Source organism: Galeopterus variegatus, unplaced genomic scaffold (genome assembly GCF_000696425.1).
Source record: "Galeopterus variegatus unplaced genomic scaffold, G_variegatus-3.0.2 Scaffold2525, whole genome shotgun sequence".
Taxonomy (NCBI): domain Eukaryota; kingdom Metazoa; phylum Chordata; class Mammalia; order Dermoptera; family Cynocephalidae; genus Galeopterus; species Galeopterus variegatus.
The window spans coordinates 223216-240255 of record NW_007728636.1 but is presented as its reverse complement, the minus strand read 5'-3'; the positions used below and the strand labels follow the sequence as shown (position 1 = coordinate 240255).

Sequence of the window (17040 nt, the reverse complement as noted above, 5' to 3'; positions counted from 1 at the left end):
GGCCCGGTGGCACACTGCTACAGTGCGCCGCTTGGGAGCGCGGCAGCGCTCCCGCCGAGGGTTCGGATCCCACATACAGACCGGTTCCGCTCACTGGCTGAGCGAGGTGCGGGCGCAACACCGAGGGTTGCAATCCCGTTGCCGGTCCTGGTCCGGTACGGGCGCGACACTGAGGGTTGTGATGCGTTGCCAGACACAAAAAAAGACAAAACAAAAAAAAAAAAAGTTATTTTGTGGGAAAAGATTAATAAAATTAATAAGCCTTTTACAAAACTGATAAAGAGAAAAATACACACTACCAATCAGAAATGAAATAATGAAAGAATCTCTAGTGATAACTACAGATTCTACAGATACTCAAAGAGTACAGCCATTTATGAACAACTTTATGCCAATAAGCTCAACAACTTAGATGAAACATATAAATTCCTTTAAAAACACAATTTAGTCAAAACTGATCCAAGAAGAACTAGAAAACTTGAATTGCTCTATTTAAAGCAATCAAATTCACAATAAAAAATCTTCCTACAAAGAATATCCACTGTGAATTTTATCAAACATTTAAGACAGAAAGAATATATATTATACAAACTCCTTCAGAAAACAGAGGAAACTCCTCCCAACTAATTTTGTGAAGTGAGCACAATTTTGATCCTGAAACTTGACAAAGACATTGCCAGTAAAGAAAATAACTAACATAGCCCTCACAAACCTAGAGGCAAAAAATTCTTAATGTAATATTAACAAATGTAATCCAGCAATATGAGGGTACTTCAAAAAGTTCATGGAAAGATTAGTATTATCTTTTAATTCTGTTTTTCCATAAACTTTTCTAAGTACCTTTACGTATAAAAAGGGTAATACATCGTGATCAAATGGGGTTTGTCCCAAGAATGCAAGGTTGGTTTAACATGTTTAAATCAATCAGTGTAATTCACCACATCAACAGAAACACCACAGGATCATACCAATAAATGCAGAAAAAGCACGTATCAAAATTCAAACCATTCATGATAAAACCTCTCAGCAAACCTGGACTGTAATAGAACTTTCTCAACCTGGTAAAGAGCATCTACTAAAAACCTATGCTTAACATCCTGCTTAGCAGTGAAATACTGAATGTATTCCTGGCAATAACCATCATCAGTGACTGTTATACCTATGGTTGGGGACATTTTAATCCATCCATACCACATGTTCCTAGGAGGCAAGGCCCACTTGGCAGAGCCTTAACCCTGTGAAACTTCACCATTTTGTTGATGTTTTCTACGAGAGTAGCCCCAACCTTACCACAAAAGTCAAGTTTTTCTTTCCTGGCCTATCAGTGCTGACAGTGTCCTTTAGAATTTCTTTCAACAGACTAATTTCTACCAGCTATGAGGTAGTGTCTCAAATTCCTGGATCCATTTTTAACAGCTTGTGTGCTTTTTATTTTCTTTTCTAATTACATTTCACCACTTGAAAAATAAACTCATTGATATAAAAAGAAAACAAAGAACTTTTTCTCTTAAATATGACTGGAAATATTAACCCCTCAATTTGGCAATTTTAAGTAAAAAACAGATATAGCCCCCCACACACACAAAAAATTAGGCACACTTAATACCATGTCCACAAATTTAAAATGGACTAAGGAAGAAGACAATCAATTTAGATCAATGGAGGCCCCCCCCCCCCCCCAAATCATCCAAACTTTGGACCCTAAATCATCCAAACTGGCTGGTTCTACAGTCTTACTTCACTAGATAAGCTATTAGCTTCTCTCTCCATTTTGGTTGTACAGTTATATCCCTCAGGCATTAAGTAGGATTTAGTACTCAACTGAAAACTGCTTGCTGTCAATAAGCCCAAACAGACCTTCTCACCCCCAGTAGAGACACTTTCCCCCCACAAGCAACAAAATTTTCCTACCTTTTTTTTTCCATCTGCTGCATCTTAACAGGCTCTGCTTTTTTGCTACATTTCTTCGGGCCTGCAGGAGCTGCCAGCTTTGGTTCAGTGACAGACACTGGAGGTTGCTCCACTATTTTTTCTTCTTTTACTGCTTGTTCTGAATCCAAATTGACTTTAAGTTTATCTATAAATAAAGTATAGTAGACGATACAGAACCCCACCATGCAATATTAATCCATTGTTCTTTTGATAGTCCCCACCCAAATCATCCAAACTTTGGACCCTAAATCATCCAAACTGGCTGATTCTACAGTCTTACTTCACTAGATAAGCTATTAGCTTCTCTCTCCATTTTGGTTGTACAGTTATATCCCTCAGGCATTAAGTAGGATTTAGTACTCAACTGAAAACTGCTTGCTGTCAATAAGCCCAAACAGACCTTCTCACCCCCAGTAGAGACACTTTCCCCCCACAAGCAACAAAATTTTCCTACCTTTTTTTTTCCATCTGCTGCATCTTAACAGGCTCTGCTTTTTTGCTACATTTCTTCGGGCCTGCAGGAGCTGCCAGCTTTGGTTCAGTGACAGACACTGGAGGTTGCTCCACTATTTTTTCTTCTTTTACTGCTTGTTCTGAATCCAAATTGACTTTAAGTTTATCTATAAATAAAGTATAGTAGACGATACAGAACCCCACCATGCAATATTAATCCATTGTTCTTTTGATAGTCTACTATGTGCCAGGTAATGTTAGGAGCAGGGGCTGAAAGGATAAAAAACAGTCACTGTCCTAATGGAGCTCATAGTCTATTCAGAAAATGGCTCTCCTTTCTAATCTACTCTCTAGCTATAAATGCTTTCATTTCTGCTTCCCAGTAATTCCTCATTATACACAGCTCCCATGCCAAATGATAATAAAAGCAAGGCTTAGAAAAAACAAATACAACTTAATGAGGTATCATCTTTCTAATTTTTCAGACAAGGAAAACTAAGAATGAAAGTATTAAAAGATGCTTCCCAAGAGTACGCAGCTTACAAATGATGACAACAGAATTTGCAGCAAGACCTTTTCTTTCTTTTAATACCTGGATACCCCTACTATCTCACTACTACTTTAATGATAAAATTGGAAGACTATTTTGAAATCAGAAATGTTTGGTTCAACCTTTGCTTCACTCTGGGCAAATTATTTTACCTGAAAGTCAGCCTTCTCTATGTAAATTGAACAAACATATTTACAATATTATAAGGAATAAAAGAGATCAGTATGTGAGGTTAAGTGATTTATCCAATATAACACTGATAGAAAAGGTAAGAGCCAGGATTTGAACCTAAGTCAGTTTGACTCCTCAAGTCCTTACCCCTTTCCCTACACCAAGCTGAAAAGCAAAAACAACTACTGTGCAATGGAGAGGACTAAGAAATGCAAGCAGGAAGGGCCAAGCCATCTGAGAAACTATAGAAGTATATAATCTAGTCTTTATGCTATAATCAGTGATAGCTTTTTGCAAGTAAAGTCACAAAATACATTAGAAAGCTGTAAAAAACAGGAGGCTCAACAAGTAATTCTGCTTACACGCTGTATAATAGCTTAAGCCATCTACAGTGTAGGAAAAAAAATGACATCTTAGTCTTGGCTGTTACCCTCAGCTTAGTATAATACTTTAAATAATGTATATTATTTGAAAGTGTAGATGATGGATCAAAGCATTAAATGCAATCTTATTTACATTTCATTTTTTTGAAGACTAGAATGGGAAGTCTGAATGGTGGAAACCCCAGCCCAACGGTGGTATATTCTCTTGCATTTTCAATACTGTTGTTGTCAGTATCGGTGCTTCTCAAACTTTCCCACCAAAATATCCCAAATTGTATAGGAGAGTAAACATGTATCTCCAGATGGTTTATGGGTCAGCAGCCAACTAAAATAAAAACAATTCTCTGAAGTTACATGTGTATCTTTAAAATTTATGTAAATTTTGTATTCTATTACATAAATTATATCATGTTAATAGCAATTGTTTTAAAATTACGTGATTAGAAGGAAAAACCTCCAAATATTTCCTACCTACCTCATGGGTTAAGAAAAGAGAAGCTATCACATTAAGTCTTACACTTTCAGAAAACTGATCTGGATTAAAATACCATTGATCAAATGTTAGATTCAGTATTCAGAGTTTTTTCTCTTTGCATTGGTTTCACAATATTTTGGGAACTCCAACTTATACATATACGCAGATACAACTGGCTGGCAACAAGGTAGTTCAATTTCATTTTCAGGCAATTGTTGAGGAAAATTTAATAACATTTTCTTGTTACCTGAATGATCAGGTCACATATCATCTGACTGATTAAAAGCATCTCCTTTTTTTTTTTTCTTTTTTAAAAGATGACCGGTAAGGGGATCTTAACCCTTGACTTGGTGTTGTCAGCACCATGCTCACCCAGTGAGCTAACCGGCCATCCCTATGTGGGATCCGAACCCTTGGCCTTGGTGTTATCAGCACCGCACTCTCCCGAGTGAGCCACAGGGCCGGCCCAAAAGCATCTCCTTTTTATACTCAAGAAAATATGAAATCTTTTCAAGCAAAGAAAGATAACTGATGATGAATTTTTAATTTTGTCAACAATGCTGAATTTTTATTACATATAAAGCATTAAGTTTTTTATTGATATAATTCATATACCATAATATTCATTCTTTTAAAATGTACAATTCAGGGGCCGGCCCGTGGCTCACTCGGGAGAGTGAGGTGCTGATAACACCAAGGCCACGGGTTCGGATCCCATGTAGGGATGGCCGGTTCGCTCACTGGCTGAGCGTGGTGCTGACAACACCAAGTCAAGGTTTAAGATCCCCTTACCGGTCATCTTTTAAAAAATAAAATAAAATAAAATAAAATGTACAATTCAGGGGGGTTTAGTTGTGCAATCATCATTATCACTCAATTTTAGAACATTTCTATCACCCCAAAAGGAAACCTAGTACCATTAGCAGTCACTCCTTAATTCCAACCCAGCCTTTCACAACAACTAACCTACTTTGTCTCTACAGACTTGCCTATTCTGGACATTTCACATAAATAGAATCACACAATATGTGGTCTTTTGTGTCTGGCTTCTTTCATTTCGCATAATTGTTTCAAGGTTCATCCATGCTGAAGGCACATATCTCTACTGCCTTTCTTTTTATGGCTAACTAATTTTCTATTGTCTGGATATACCAGATTTTGTTCATCCATTCATCAGATCTATGGACTGTTTCCACTTTCTGGCTATTATGAAAAATGCTGCTATGAACATTTGTGTACAGTTTTTGTGTGGACTTGAGCAGATACCAAGGAGTGGAATTGCTGGGTAACCCTACATTTAACTTTTTGAAGTATTGTTACATCATTTTCCTAAATGAGTACACCATTTTACATTCCCCATAGCAAAGATTGAGGGCTCAATTTCTCCACATCCTTGTCAACGTTTGTTTCTGTCCAGCATTAAGTTTTAAATGGTTCAAGCCCCCACAATAACTCTCTTCATCCAGTTCTCAAACTTCATTTTCATTGCAATAATCTTTACGTGTATCAAATAGAATAAAAGTTTATAATATTACTTTGAACATTCAGCCTTGAAAAAATATCTGTTAAATAAGTCAACTTTGTAAGCAATTCTTTATATTAGGTATTAGGTAAATACGTATTTAATTCTTTTATTTTATCTAGGTTTTCCCTCTCCCTTTATTACATATTAGCAAAAACTTTGTTACTGTCTGCCTACCAATTATAATCATTAGCTTTTATTTTTTCCGTATTTATTTTTTTGTCTCTCCCAGTAGAACATAAGGAGTATGAGGGTAAGAACCTTGTTTGTCTTTTTCTCCATCGTATCACCAATGCCTAACAGGGCCAAGCACACAGCAGGTGCTCAATCAATGTGTGCTAAATAAATACATGAGTAAATGTATAAATCTGCAGTTTGATTTTTTTTTAACAGTTACCAAATACTCATATATCTTATGTATTTAAAAAATAATAATTTTTAGGGGCCGGCCCGGTGGCGCACTGCCACAGTGCGCCGCTTGGGAGCGCGGCGGCGCTCCCGCCGAAGGTTCAGATCCCACATACAGACCGGCCGCTCACTGGCTGAGCAAGGTGCGGGCGCAACGCCGAGGGTTGCGATCCCGTTGCCAGTCCCGGTCCGGTACGGGCGCGACACTGAGGGTTGCGATCCGTTGCCGGTCACGAAAAAAGACAAAAAGGAAAATAATAATAATAATAATAATAATTTTTAAACTCACTGGTTTTTAAGGTTACAAATGTATTAAAAAACAACAAACAAGTGGGCCTCATCAAAATTGCCAAGAAACCATAATTTGATATACAGTGGCCCAGTACCAGCCACACAGGCCAGTGACATTAGCATGATGTGTTTTCACAGAAATAGGGAGCTCTCCCTGTGCACTGTGCTTACAATAACACCATCATGCTTCCCAATGACCTGAACATAACATATTTTCCATATGTCTTCAGAACACAAAAATGTTCTTCTCTGATAGCTTTTATGGCAAATAAAAACCTGTCACCCCAATCCTTCCTCTTACCACTGATTTAACCATGATGCAAAAGCAATTTTCTGACTAATTTTGCATACATAGGCATGTAACAAAATGCTTCCCTGTAAAATCTTTTTAAAATTGATGCTCCAAGAAAGTGTGCCACAATTATCCTGCAGCTCCTACATTCTTCCTGGTATTTTTTCACATACTCTCAGGGAATGTGTATTTGATAGGATAAGAATGAAAATATGTAATTACGGATTCGTTCCAAATAAGGAATTCTTATTTAACATTTTTTTTTAATAATGGAGATTTTTACTTTCTCAAAAATGTTTTTAAATGGCCATTACTACCTGGACCCTTCTAATTCACACTGAGGTCTAATTCATTACTGTGAATAATCTGCAAAAATAACTAAAGAAAGGCAAAATTGATTTTTGCGACCCCTTGGGAGACAGGTGTAATAAAGATCTCACCAGTCAAACTGACTCCAGCATACATGACAGTAACTTCAACACTATACTGCTTAACCAAGCAGCCTCCCTTTTATTTTCATCACCCATTTTCAAGACCCTTATGAAGCAAATATTTCTTTCTCTTTTCAAGGCGGGAAGTAAAGTAGGAATACTAAACTACCCTCCAAGAGATCTCACTGAGCCCAGATCACCCATAAAGTCCACTGTTCCATCAATATTTTGATCAGTACACTGCAAATTTTATGTTAGGATACAGGAACGCTACATGGTAGTCTCCTAGATGGGCAAAAACTAGACAAGGTGGCTTTCACCTGAGGTATGATATGTTTTATTACATTAACTTTCATTTATTAGTCAAAGGAAAGTAAGAACATGCTTACTCATAGCAGCTTTTCCAAAAAAATTGCTCATCACATTCCCTTTCCCTGGTGCTTTGCTGCCTGCTGAAGATGCCTAAAAGTATAGAAAAGAAAACATGCATCATTTTTTTCTAGCATTTAGGCTACCCTTGAAGCAGCACAGTCTTGAAGAATCTCTTCAATAGCAGAGCACACCATCATGGTGCTACAGTCTCTGTAATAATCATGCCAAAATGTGTAGACATTAGCTATAAGAACAAATCTAGAATAATCCAGACCAAACAGTATCTGGTGTTAATCTCCAAAGCTTAGTTTCTTACAGTTCTTATAAAATTATTATCCATGGATATGTCAACTTTTCTTGAGCATATTTAAAAACTATAAGGGTCCTCAAAAAGTTCACGGAGGGGCCGGCCCGGTGGCGCACTGTGCTAGTGCGCCGCTTGGGAAGCGCAGAGGCGCTCCCGCCAAGGGTTCGGATCCCACATACAGACCGGTTCCCGCTCACTGGCTGAGCGAGGCGCGGGGGCGACACCGAGGGTTACGATCCCCTTGCCGGTCCCGGTCCGGTACGGGGGCGACACTGAGGGTTGCGATCCGTTGCCGGACACGGAAAAAAGACAAAAAAAAAAAAAAAAAGTTCACAGAAAGATTCACATTATCTTTTAACTCCATTTTTCCATGAAGCTTTTTGAAGTACTCTTGTACTTAGTTTTGACAGAATTAAAACAGATCAGAGGCAGCATGGTACACGATGCAGAAGGAGAACCGCAAACATTACATTTTTAATCATCAGAAATGAATTTGAATCCTGGTTCCACCACTTAATAGCAATATGACCTCCAGGCAAATTATTTAATAAATATAAGCTTCAGTTTACCACATACAAAATGGAAATGATAATATCTCCCTCATAGAATTGATAAGAGGATTTAAACAAAGATCAATCTATTGGCATACAGTAAAAATTCAATAAATGCAGTGATTCCTTCCATCCCTTTTCTCCTTTCCCAAAGCAGAAGCTTGAAAATGACAATAATAATAGTAATAATAATAGTGATAATAATTACATGTTTTGGATTTTTAAAACATCTTAGTGATACTCTTCTTAAGTCAATGCCCTTAAGTTAGTTCAGATGACTTAACAATAAAAAATTAACAGAAGCAAATGAAGAAAAAAAATCAAGAAAAATGTGTAAATTAGATCAAGAATGTTAAATACATTAGGAAGGAAGGCAAATATGGCAAAGCCCCAAACAGAAGATGTTCCCCAAATAACATATTGCTAATAGACAATTCTTTAAACTTTATAATTTCAAGGTGTGTCACATGCATTATTTCAACTGGGTCTCACAACAATCTTGTGATGTGCCCAGGGCAGGCATTATTACCATTTTACAGAAGGAGAATTCAAGGCTTGATGAGAAGCATTATCAAAAGAAAAAGGACTACTTCAGATGAGAGTATCAAGTATTAAAGGGTTCAAACTAAAGTAGAAAATCAGAACTGAGTATCAGAACCTTATATAATTAAACTACTACCACTGGATCAATTAATGCTTCTCTAGTTACCTATTCTGAATTGTAATAAAGGTATATCTTCACAGAAAACTTACATTTGTTACTTCTTTAGCCTCTATTTTGGTTTCCTTGTTGGTATCTTCAGTTCTAGAAGCAGCTTTGGAGGCAAACATTCCCATAATACCTTTTGGCTGCTGGGAAACCTGCTTGGAGGCTGATGGGCCATGACCATTGGTGGTCACCTCATTATTGGCTTGTGCCTCACTTGATACCTGAAGATTTGACTGCTCAACCTTTTTGGAAGATGAGGATTCAGCAGGAGTTCTAGGGACTGCAGCTGCACATTGTATGGCACTAAACCTGAGGGCAGAAGTGTTATATTAAATTAATGTTAGTATCAAATCTTATCTTCAAACTCTTGCTTCTTCCACACAATACTTTCTTTCTTTCTTTTTTCTTTTTTTTTTTAAAAAAGATGACCGGTAAGGGGATCTTAACCCTTGACTTGGTGTTGTCAGCACCACGCTCAGCCAGTGAGCGAACCGGCCATCCCTATATAGGATCTGAACCCGTGGCCTTGGTATTATTATCAGCACCTCACTCTCCCGAGTGAGCCACAGGCCGGCCCAAGAATGACTATTTAAATGACAAAGTGAGGCTTCTGGTTTCTCTCTTTCTTTAGTGTATCACCTCAACTTGGAGTGAGAGATGGAGGAGATTTAGAAACTATGCGGTGACAGCAATTATCTTAAAGATCAATCAGGCACAACTTTAAGATTAACTGCTAGAATAATTTTTTTCTGCCTAAGAAAAAAATCCCTGATATATCATTTCATTTCAGAAGTAATTTTAGAATGAGCAGCCCCAAAGCTAGAGTCTACAGTTCCAAAAATCGCTTATTATGGTCTGCATCAGAAAACCCTGCATTAACACACATCTTTTGTGCATCAGAATTAAGAACAGACGGAAATCATTTACTTTCACCCACACCTCTTCTTCTCTGGCCTTGCAGTGCTTCCACATACAAGGAAAAGGGCAATGTTTCATTTCATTGTCAACATCTAAAGTTGGCCCTGAGAAAACTCTTTCTCCATTTGGTCTGCATTCCACACCTTAGGGTCAGGACCAGGAATTGGCAATGAGGTTAGTCTGGGCGCATGTCTGAAGAGAGAAGAATCTCTGCTCAATCCTAAAATTTCAACTTTCTTCCTGTCACAGCACTTTCTTAAAACATAAAATCATGAGTCAGATCTCAGTTGGCCTGTAATCCTCAGGACCAAATACAAACTTCTTTATTGGAGATAAATTCTTCACATTTCTACTGAGGATACTTTAAGTATTTACGTAAAGTGCTTCCTATTACCACATTTCTACTTGCCATGTTTATTTTAGTGCGCCCTGTGCAAATTTCATTTTGAACTTTTGAGTCACTTTTATTCTTGCTTGCTTTTACTTGCTAGATACAACAGAGAAACTGATTTTTAGATATTGACATGACATGACTAGATTTTAATACAGATCATTTTTCAAATCTAATAAAATATTTACACAAACTTATCAGGGTGTTAATGTTTTCTTGAAATCCTTCCCTAAAAGACACCAGACTTGTAAATTATTACCCTCTGGATACATAATTATATGAGGGTACTTCAAAAAGTTTGTGAAAAAAAGAAATTAAAAAATAATACGAATCTTTCCAAGAACTTTTTGAAGATGCCTTGTATTTATTTATTTAATAAATATTTGTATGCCTACTATACTCAAGATTTTGAGATAAAGAAAAAAAGAAATAAAGTCTATCACTAATTCACTCAACAATTATTTACTGAATGCTTACCATGTGCCAGGCACCATTTTGGGTATACAGTTAACACATTAGACATGATCCCTATTCTCACGGAACTTACAGAAACTATGCTTAGCAAGTCTACATCTATTTCTCCACAAGGACCTGTCTCTATCAGTTATCCCATCTCCCCCAGTACCTTCAACCTTTTCCTCTCTATGGCTCTTTCCTAACAACACAAGTTCAAGTCATTCTCAACTTTAAAAATGTATATATCAGGCTGGCCAGTTAGCTCGGTTGGTTAGAGTGTGGTGTTATAACACCAAGGTTAAAGCGTTTGGATACCTGTACTGGCCAGCTGCCAAAAAATAAACAAATAAATAAATAATTATATATCCTTCCTTAATCTCAATCCCTCTTTTTCCTCCATTTCCAATTTCCTGGAAAGAGCTATACGTAATTGCTATGTCACCACCTCATGTCCCCATTTCTCAGCTGACCAGAATCTGGTCACTCCACTGAAAATGCTCTTACCAAGGCCATCACTAAATACAATAAACACTTCTCAGTTCCCATCTTACGTGGCTTCTCAGCAACGTTTGACATTGTCAATCAGTTCTTCCTTCTTGAAACTCTTCCCTTACCTTCTAAAACCCCGTATATATACTATTGTGATTTTCCTCTTACCTCCGGTAACTCCTTCTTGGGCCCCTCTTTTTCTGCCAATTCTTTAAAAAACAGCTATCATTAAATAGTGCTTACTATGTTCCAACTGCTGTTTTAAGCACTTTACATATATTTATTCATTTAATCCTGTATAACCCTGTGAGTTTGATAACTATTGTTAGCTTCATTTTACTGATAAGTAAACTGAAACACAAAGAGGTTAAATAATTTGCCCAAGGTCACACAGCTAGTAACTGTGGCCTAAAGTTTAACTTTCTGCCTTTCTTTCATTCTATACATTCTCTCTACATGACTATATCTACTGCTATGACCCAGTTACTTACCTGTTTTCTCTGATTCCAAAATATCTGTCTTCAATCCAGATTTCTCTCCTTAGCTCTAGACTCACCTATCTATTGCAGGTGAGTCTAGAGCTCACTTGGATTTCTCGCAGACTTCTCAAACTCAATTCATCATTTTTCCCTCTCTCCTAAAGCCTGCTCCTTATTTTTTAATTTTTGACAGCTGGCCAGTACAGAGATCCAAACCCTTGACCAGCTCCTCCTCTTATATTCCCTTTCTTAGTGCCCAGCTGCCCAAAGCAGAAACATGGGTATCATCCTTAATACCATGAACAGCTGCCCTCCCCCACCACACACCTTGTCCCCAATCATTACCACACATCAAGTTTTTGATGATTTTGACTTTTTAACCTCTGTGCCTCTCTATCCCCAACACCACTACTTTACTTCAGAAAACTATCACCTCCACCCTGGATCACTGCAACATTTCTCCTCCCTGATGGCTTTGCCTCCAGAATATTCCCTTCTGATCTATATTCTTCAGCATCACAATCTGAGTGACCTTTCTAAAATCTGATTCTGGTCATTTCATTCCATCTGCTTAAAACTCTTCAGTGATTTCCCAGTGCTCTCAGAACAAAGTCTAAACGCCTTCTCCTAGTACTCAAAGCATAATCTGACTCCTATATGGCCTCTTAAGTCTTCTAATTATTTCCTACCTCTCACTCTAAGTTCCAGACACAGAATACTGTCATGGTTCCACATAAGCATGTTTTCTCTCTCAGCTCTGTCCTTACTCTCCCACTTCTCCTTTAGCTGGTGATTTCTACTGGGCCTTCAGGCCTCAATTTAGGTGTCATCTTCTCTGTCTCGCTCCCTCATTCAACCCATCCAAAAGTGGGGGATAGTGCCACCCCCCAACATACTCCTACACTATTACTCCTATTATAGCACTGTCATACTGCACTGTAACTGCCTGCCTCCCACCAGACCATCAGTTTCATGAGCAGGTACTGGGCCATATTCTCCCTATAGTATGTGGCATGTCGTAGGTATTCATCAGATATTTGTTGCATGAATTCAAATGATCTTGCTTAGTACCTGTTGAAGTAGTAGATGCTCAATATATGTTTGGATTACTGACTGGAAACCTTAATACTACACCACAAAGTAGGCATTATTACATGTAATTTAAAGATGAAGAAACCAAAACTCAAAGAGTTTAAGTAATTTGTCCAAAGCCACTTGGCTATTAATCAGCAAAGCCACAACTTGTATCTATGACTATCAATTTCCAAAACACACATGCATTATTACCTCCCTATGCTGTGAAGGATACAAAAGATTTACAAGGTCTCATTCTGGCTATGGAAGCTCAAGAAAAAGCTACTTTTGGATGGAAGGTAGAGTGATATCAAATTAGGAATAGTTTTTGAAGGACAATATTTGAGCTGGTTCTTGAAGGATGGATATAATTTAGACAAGCAGAGACTAGGGTTAGGGGAGTAATGAGAGGGCACAACAAACATTTCTGGTGGCGGTGACAGGATAAATATATGAGAAACAGATTTATGGGGAGTCCACTGGGGTTTTCAATATGGGTTGTAGCTGCTATTTTTCACCTTATGATGTACTAATAAAACCAGGCATATGTCTTACTGCAAGATAAATGGGGTTTTACTAGACTTGGCATTCCCTCTTAAGAGGCAGCCACTGTGTAAACATCTTACAAAATTAATTTGTAAAGAAGCCCACAAGGAACATTAAGGAGCTTACTTGCTGCAGTTCTGCAAGTTGCTTTTAAGGATGTCATAGTCAGTATTGAACAGAGGCCCACTGTCCTTTAGCATGGCTTTCTGGATGCTGTACACATGGATGCTGGCAGTCACAGCTAGCTTGGACTTCACTGCTACAAGTCAACAGGAAAAGCAGTCTGTTAATACACAAACTTCATAGCATGTGGGGACTTTTACAAGAAACCCTTCTGCATTAAAACCATTTGCAACCTGTGGTGGTCCAAAAAACTCTAAAAGGCCAAATAGCCACATACACAGTATAACATCAACTCTTCTGTCTGCAATGGGGACATTATGACAAGGTAGGTGGTGGTGAGTCATTTCTAAGTACAGCACCTGTGAGAATATCACTCATCCAGTGGACACTCAGTAAATATTAATTAATGATTGATGATGATTATGATTTTTTTTTCATTCAGGGAAAAAGCTTATACTTTAGCATATAATTTCTTTCTTTCTTTTTTTTTTTTTTTTGAGGCTGGCTAGTACAGGGATCTGAACCCTTGCCCTTGTTATTATCAGCACCACGCTTTACAGCATACAATTAAAGAGGAATAACTAATCTCCATCTGAGAAGCCCCATTTACGTATTTTAATTTCAGTTTAAAGAAAGCAACTCTATAACAAAAATATTACTAACTAGATAAGTCTGCAGAGGAAAAACACAAAAGAACATCAAAGAATAAATTTTAGGTTCCACGAAGGAAAGGATTGTGCCTAATTTGTTCTGCATCCCCAGTGCCTAGCACAGAGCTTGGCACATAGTAAACAATCACTACAAATCTACAGAATGAAGAAATCTTGCTTTGCCTACCACTGTGGGAATTCAGAAAGAAAAAAGTGGACATCGCCACTATCCTGAATACTTCAAAGTTAATTTGGTAAGAAAATGCGACCCCCCACCTCCACCACTGCAAGAAGCTTTACATGCAAAGTACAACAGTGAAGGTTTTGTCTTGAGTCCAAGATCACGAGGACTGTGACTTTTATAAAATTCTTTTGAATTGGGTTTTTAAACAATAGAACAGTAGTATTAATAGTCTTAAAACAGTTGGACAAATTTAATTGAGAAGTTATTTAATTTAGAAGTCTTTCTGACTTCTAGAAAAGCATTAATTTTCTTCCTAAAAAACTGTTATGGAACACAAAATTTAAAGACTACTGTCTCTTTACAGTGGAAGAGGTGTCCGATATGGTATTCATGATAGTTTTTTGCATGTCTGTCATAAGTTTTGAAATCCTGTGATAAAAGCATTTACAAAAGTCAACAACTACTAGCCTTAAAAATGGGAAGTTAGACAGATGTCGTATATTTAAACATGTTCAGAAACTGCTACTAAAAGGAATATAAATCTCTACAGTTAAATAGCTAAATATACTATAAGCAGATTTTAGAGGCAGATATTTTATTGTTATCTATACTGATGCTATAAGAGGAAAAACTCGCTAAACTACTAAAACACTTACCTTCTAATTTATCTTCTCTCACTACTGCAACCTTGTGGCACTGTAAGGAAATAACACTTCGTTAGTGTTTGAAGTAGTAGACTTGGAATTTTAAAGTTTCCTTGCCAATATGTCAATTGTGCTTGGATGTGAAATTAGGAAAACACTAGTTACCCCTTGAAATATGTTATAGTTAATAAAGTCAGACTCATTTTTAATTTGCTTAATTTAAAACTTCTTAATAAGGCTAAGGAAAGTGATAGAGTATAGATATCAATACTACAGTGAAAAAAATTTCGGCATCTCAAATCAGTGTGAGGAAGAGAATTTTTTAGTAAGCGATTTAGTAAGAATTACTGTATAGTCATATGGAATCAGACAAAAATTGGATCTGTCCCTCAAACCATATACCAGAATAAATTCTAAATGGATTAGAGATTTAAATCTAAAAAAATGAAAACATACATGCATTAGAAGAAGACACAGGTGAATTCATCTAGTATAAGGAAAAATTTCCTAAGTATAATTCAAAATCCGGAAATAATTGAAATAACTCATAAAAACAAATAACTTTTTATGAAAAAAAAAAACTTTAGGCAAAGTACAAAGACAAATGATAAAGTGGGAAGAATATCTGCAACTTGTATCTCAAAGAATTAATATACAGCTTTAAAAATAAAGACTAATGACGCTTTAGAAAAATAAGCAAGACAGATGAACAGAGAGTTCACAGAACAAGCAATGCAAATGGCCCTGTAACATATGACGACATCTTCTGTGTGGAGTCACTTTCACACATTGTTGGCGGGAATGAAAAATGAAGAGGTATTTGGTAATATCCAACAAAAACACATATACATTTACCCTTTGACCCAGCAATCCTACTTCTGGGAATGTAACTCTAAAACATACAAGCAAAAACACACACAATATAAAGAATAAAAAATAAATAAATAAATAAAAATACACACACTATATATATACACACACACACACACACACACACACACACACACTCTAAGCTCTTCACTGCAGCACTATTTGTAATAGCCAAAGATTGTAAATAACTAAAATAACTATCAATAAGGGACTGCTGAATAAATTAAGGTATATCTATCCATGTAGCACTATGTGGCTATAGTAAGGAATGAGGAATGTTTCTATAACTGCTATAAAGTGATGCTCAAGATCTATTGTTAAGCAAAAAAAGCAGAGTGAAAAATAGGTTGTACACTGAAAATTTTTATCTGAGAAAAGGGGGTAATATGAATTTATATTTGCTTATATTAAAAATATATGCAACAACAACAAAAACAATGGAAGGAGAAGGCAAAACCAATAAATTACAGTAAGGGAAAGAAGGGAATCTATGAATCGAAAGCAAAATGGAAAAGAAACCGGAATTTAACTAGATATTGAATTGGTGGCTTAACCACAGTAAAGATTTGTTTCGAGTGATTCTAAAATACAAGATGACTGTGCATCCTTAGCAAGACATATCCTAGAGACAAAGAACTGCAAAGAAATCTTAAACTGTTTCCAGTAATCGTGTCATTAGTAATAACATTGGTTTTGCTTTTCTAAACCTCATATATTTGGCTAAAGCAAATACATGTTTATGTTAATGTTAGGAACCACCCAGATTCACAACATAAAAGAGCAATATAAAAATCAAATAAGTTTTTAAAAAATGTAATCATAGGGCCGGCCCGGTGGCGCACTGCTATAGTGCGCCGCTTGGGAAGCACGGCGGCGCTCCCGCCGAGGGTTCGGATCCCACATGCAGACCGGTTCCCGCTGAGCGAGGCGCGGAAGCAACACCGAGGGTTGCGATCCCGTTGCCGGTCCCGGTCCAGTGCGGGGGCAACACTGAGGGTTGCGATCCATTGCCGGACCCGGAAAAAGACAAAAAGGAAAAAAAAAAAAGTGTAATCATAAATTTGAACTGGGAATATTAGTATGTCTTTATAATGTGTTTTCTCTTAAAAAAAAAAAAAAAACAGGCATTCCTAAAAATGTCATGTTTTGCAAAACTGCACACTAAAAATTACAAAGCTGGGCCGGCCCGGTGGCGCACTGGATAGTGCGCCGCTTGGGAAGCGCGGCAGAGCTCCCACCCGAGGGTTCGGATCCCACGTACAGACCGGTTCCCGCTCACTGGCTGAGCGAGCCTCCGGACCAACGCTGAGGGGTTCAACCTCTATTTATTTGCCCGTGCAGGACCAGCCTCGCATCCCTCGGATGAGTG

General features: G+C 37.4%; 1 protein-coding gene across 1 annotated transcript in view; it reads right to left on the bottom strand.

The window, feature by feature from the left end:
- POLD3 (polymerase (DNA-directed), delta 3, accessory subunit) overlaps nucleotides 1–17040 on the bottom strand; it is a 46792-nt gene that overhangs the window by 17081 nt on the left and 12671 nt on the right. Inside the window, exons 3-7 of the mRNA XM_008582143.1 lie at nucleotides 14814–14853; nucleotides 13327–13459; nucleotides 8892–9156; nucleotides 7298–7370; nucleotides 2387–2552 (exon numbers count right to left, since the gene is read on the bottom strand). Of these exons, the coding sequence (XP_008580365.1) occupies nucleotides 2387–2552; nucleotides 7298–7370; nucleotides 8892–9156; nucleotides 13327–13459; nucleotides 14814–14853 (677 nt within the window). The remainder of the gene's footprint in view (nucleotides 1–2386; nucleotides 2553–7297; nucleotides 7371–8891; nucleotides 9157–13326; nucleotides 13460–14813; nucleotides 14854–17040) is intronic.